The 3377-nt window shown below is 35.9% G+C and overlaps 1 protein-coding gene across 2 annotated transcripts; it reads left to right on the plus strand.

The window, feature by feature from the left end:
- The first annotated feature begins 235 nt into the window (after positions 1-235).
- Positions 236-1797, plus strand: LOC21400545 (cyclic pyranopterin monophosphate synthase, mitochondrial). 2 transcript variants are annotated; one of them, XM_010097445.2, is made up of 3 exons: positions 236-310; positions 814-944; positions 1068-1797. In XM_010097445.2, the coding sequence occupies exons 2-3, from the start codon at positions 834-836 to the stop codon at positions 1656-1658; spliced, it is 702 nt and encodes a 233-aa protein (XP_010095747.1). In that variant the 5' UTR covers positions 236-310; positions 814-833; the 3' UTR covers positions 1659-1797. The 2 variants fall into 2 exon arrangements, with proteins under 2 accessions (XP_010095747.1, XP_024020970.1); XM_024165202.1 differs by lacking the exon at positions 236-310 and adding an exon at positions 322-381.
- Positions 1798-3377: the final 1580 nt, after the last annotated feature.

The raw sequence follows: 3377 nt of genomic DNA on the forward strand, positions 1-3377 counted from the left end.
ATTGGTGATCAAGTGCTCCACTCTCCGGTCCTCAATGTAGAAAGGTGCCAAATATAAAATTAATATTAACATTTGCGTCTAAGAACATTTTCTGATTTTGTGTGACTTTTTAAGAGGCTAGAAAAGGTTCTCCTCGTTGCTGGCATGTATGGGAACTAGCCACTTTGATGTGGGTCTCGGTTGTCCTAGATCTGGTTAATTTGGGCCTGAACTCTGAATGGCCCATCCATGACCCTTGCAATACTCTACCAGTATGTCCGCCTCTCTTATCCCAAGTCAATCTTTCTGTCTGCTGCCCAGTGCCCAGGAGGTACGTAATAGGCTGTTTGTCTATTCAAATATCGCAAGTACACGTCACTTTAAAACCATGCAAACTACCTCGTACGTTGTCTAACGAGTATCTAAAGCTCAATCTAGCTTTTGATATTGGTTTTCAACTTTACTTTTCTCCTGCTATGTTTCTTTGTTTGTCTAGTTATATGACTTTTAAGTGTTTGTTATAATGCCTGAGTACCTCTCAACTTATAATTCTCTTGGCACACTCAATATGCTTTTGCAAAGAAAGAGAGAGAGGAAAAAAAAGAATGGGTTTTTTAAAATTATTTATCTGAATTTGGTGTACGGAGGTTTCGGTTTTGTGTAGTCCAAAAGGAGAGAAATTTGGTAATTGAATTCTCAATTTTATTGTGGGCAAAATCTATAGAGAGAGATGCTTCCAAGAGGCAATAAAGCAAACTTTTGCCTCAGTGTGTTCTTTCCTACAATTTTTCAGCAGTTCAATTGATTTTATATATATATATATATATATTGCAGTTCAAGGATAAACTTGTGTTATGTCTATCATGCTTCTTCGGCGGCTATCAGTTGCATTTCCTCACTCAAGAAGGTTTCTTAGCAGTAACAGCAGCCATGATCTCTCAAGTGCTATAATGGAACTCAATACGGTAAATCACTGCCTAATTAAGACCCGGTTATTCCAATCTGAATATTTGAAAATTTGAAAAATCAGGTGTTGAAAGTTTATGATATGTTGTCATACTTTTGAATTTTCCATATCCGGGTTATAGGAAATGGAATCGGTATTTGGTGAACCTCCTTCGAATTATCTTGCCAGTTCAGAAAGTAACAATTACACAGCTCAAGAACCACCCAACACTCCTCAAAAAGGAGGAGAAACCGCAATTGGTCTAACCCATGTAGGGAGTACAGGGACAGCGCAAATGGTGGATGTTTCTTTTAAAGGAAGTAGCAAGAGAACTGCCATTGCTAGTTGCAAGGTGATCCTTGGCAAGAAGGTGTATGATTTGGTATTAGCCAACCAGATTGCCAAGGGCGATGTCCTCAGCATGGCGAAAATTGCAGGCATAAGTGGAGCAAAGCACACCAGCACTCTCATTCCACTATGTCACAACATAACTCTGAGCCATGTTCGCGTCGATCTGACACTGAATCCCGAGGATTGGAGCGTGGACATTGAAGGGGAAGCGGCATCAACCGGGAAAACTGGGGTTGAAATGGAAGCCCTGACGGCTGTGAGCGTGGCTGGCCTAACAGTGTATGATATGTGCAAGGCTGCTTCAAAGGATATCCGGATTACGGATGTACGTCTAGAGTGCAAAACTGGTGGGAAGAGTGGGGACTGGTCTAGACAAGCATAGTAGAGATTTTGTTGTATTTGAGATTCCCTTCTTCATTTTTAAATGAATTGTTTCGCTTTTGGAATTCTAATGTGTATTGATCATTGCATACCTTATTCTGATAAGAGTAGTTCTGTTTTGAATTCCTAGACAAGCATGTTTGATCCCAAATTTTCCTTTTGTCTTCTTTAGTGCTATGCTTGGTAGGATGGATAGAAAAGAGGAAGGAAATAGAAGTAAAATACCTAGGTGAAAGAAGTAAAATAGTTCTCTCATGTTGTTTGGTATAAGAGAAAAAAAAAGTAAAAAGAAAATGTCAAATTTAAGATATTTTATAATAATACCCCAATACAAATAAAAATATGATGAATGATGAAGGTTAAAATTGTTATTTTACATCTCATTTTTTTGTCAAATTGTTTTCATCCTATTTCCTTCCCAAAGTTAGAAGGGTTAAAAATTAGTAGGCCTCATAGATTTTTATTTTCCTTCCTTTCTCATTTATTCTCTACGAAACAACTTAAAATTCTATTTTCCTCCACAAAATCCTTTCACTCTCTTTTTTACCCTACTAAACACACTGTAGAAGTGAGTAACTGTTGCTTAATCAATTTGCCATTACTTCTTGTAAATTCACACTGTGCATGAATAGACTAATGCCAAATGCTAATCCTATTCTGTACTAAAGCTTGACAAATATTTCTACTCATGAAAATTACTTAAAAGGTCAAGTTTTACCTCCAGGTTGCATTGGGAAAAAAAAAAAAAAAAAAAAAAAGTCTCAGATACAATTGAGTCATGTTAAATACTTTTCCAAGTTCTAGGCAGAATATGTTGATTAATGGTGAAGCCATAAACAAAAATGTCGGTAAGGGCTTCTATAGTTTATGAAACTCTCTAATCTATAAAAAGAGAAAAGGGAAAGACAAATCTAAGAATCTACTCTTACTAAAAGACTTAACTGTGTTGTTTAAAGCTAATGTGAACGTGTACATTTGCAGGTTTTTAATTCGTGAACCTCGGTATGCAATTCTTGATGCCTAGTTGAGAGCTTACAACACGCTTTTTGTTCTTTCCAGTTTGTGATTCCTCCTTTTTACTCTTTTTCACTTTTAAAAGTGCTTCTTGGTGCACATGTCAGGTGGCCCATATGTGCTTTGTCCCCTCTGTCCACATTACAAGAAGATTTTTTATTTTTTATTTTTAAATTTTTAATGTTCACCCTCTATTATACATATAACTTTTGTTTTTCTCTCTTTGCCCTTTGTTATTTTCTTTATTTTCACCCTTTTTTTTTTGTTAGTCGGGAAGTTATAAATATATTCATCCCATTCTCAACAACCTCTCCTTGAATAGCCTGATCTGTGTATATGAATTATCAAAGTGTGTATTTGATGCCTAACCACTTTACCTACTTAGAGAGTTAGAGGTATTTCAAAAGAGAGAAAAAAAATAATAAAATAATCTCAGTTGGAGAGTTAAGAGGACAGTGGGAAAAGGCTGACAGTGCGTGCTTTCATTATTTTCCCCTACCTTCCTCAAATTAATGGGCATACCCAACTCACCCATACAAATTAACTCCAAATAATAGTAAGTCCTTCCGGTACAATATATCTGTAAATGCAGTGGAGGAAATCACTGCCGATGATTCGTTAATTTAAATTTTTAATTGGAGTTTAAATGTGATATTATAAAAGAATTTTTTACTGTAATAAAAAAGTTAAATATGACTATTTTTGA

This window comes from Morus notabilis, unplaced genomic scaffold (assembly GCF_000414095.1).
Source record: "Morus notabilis unplaced genomic scaffold, ASM41409v2 Scaffold355, whole genome shotgun sequence".
Lineage (NCBI taxonomy): Eukaryota > Viridiplantae > Streptophyta > Magnoliopsida > Rosales > Moraceae > Morus > Morus notabilis.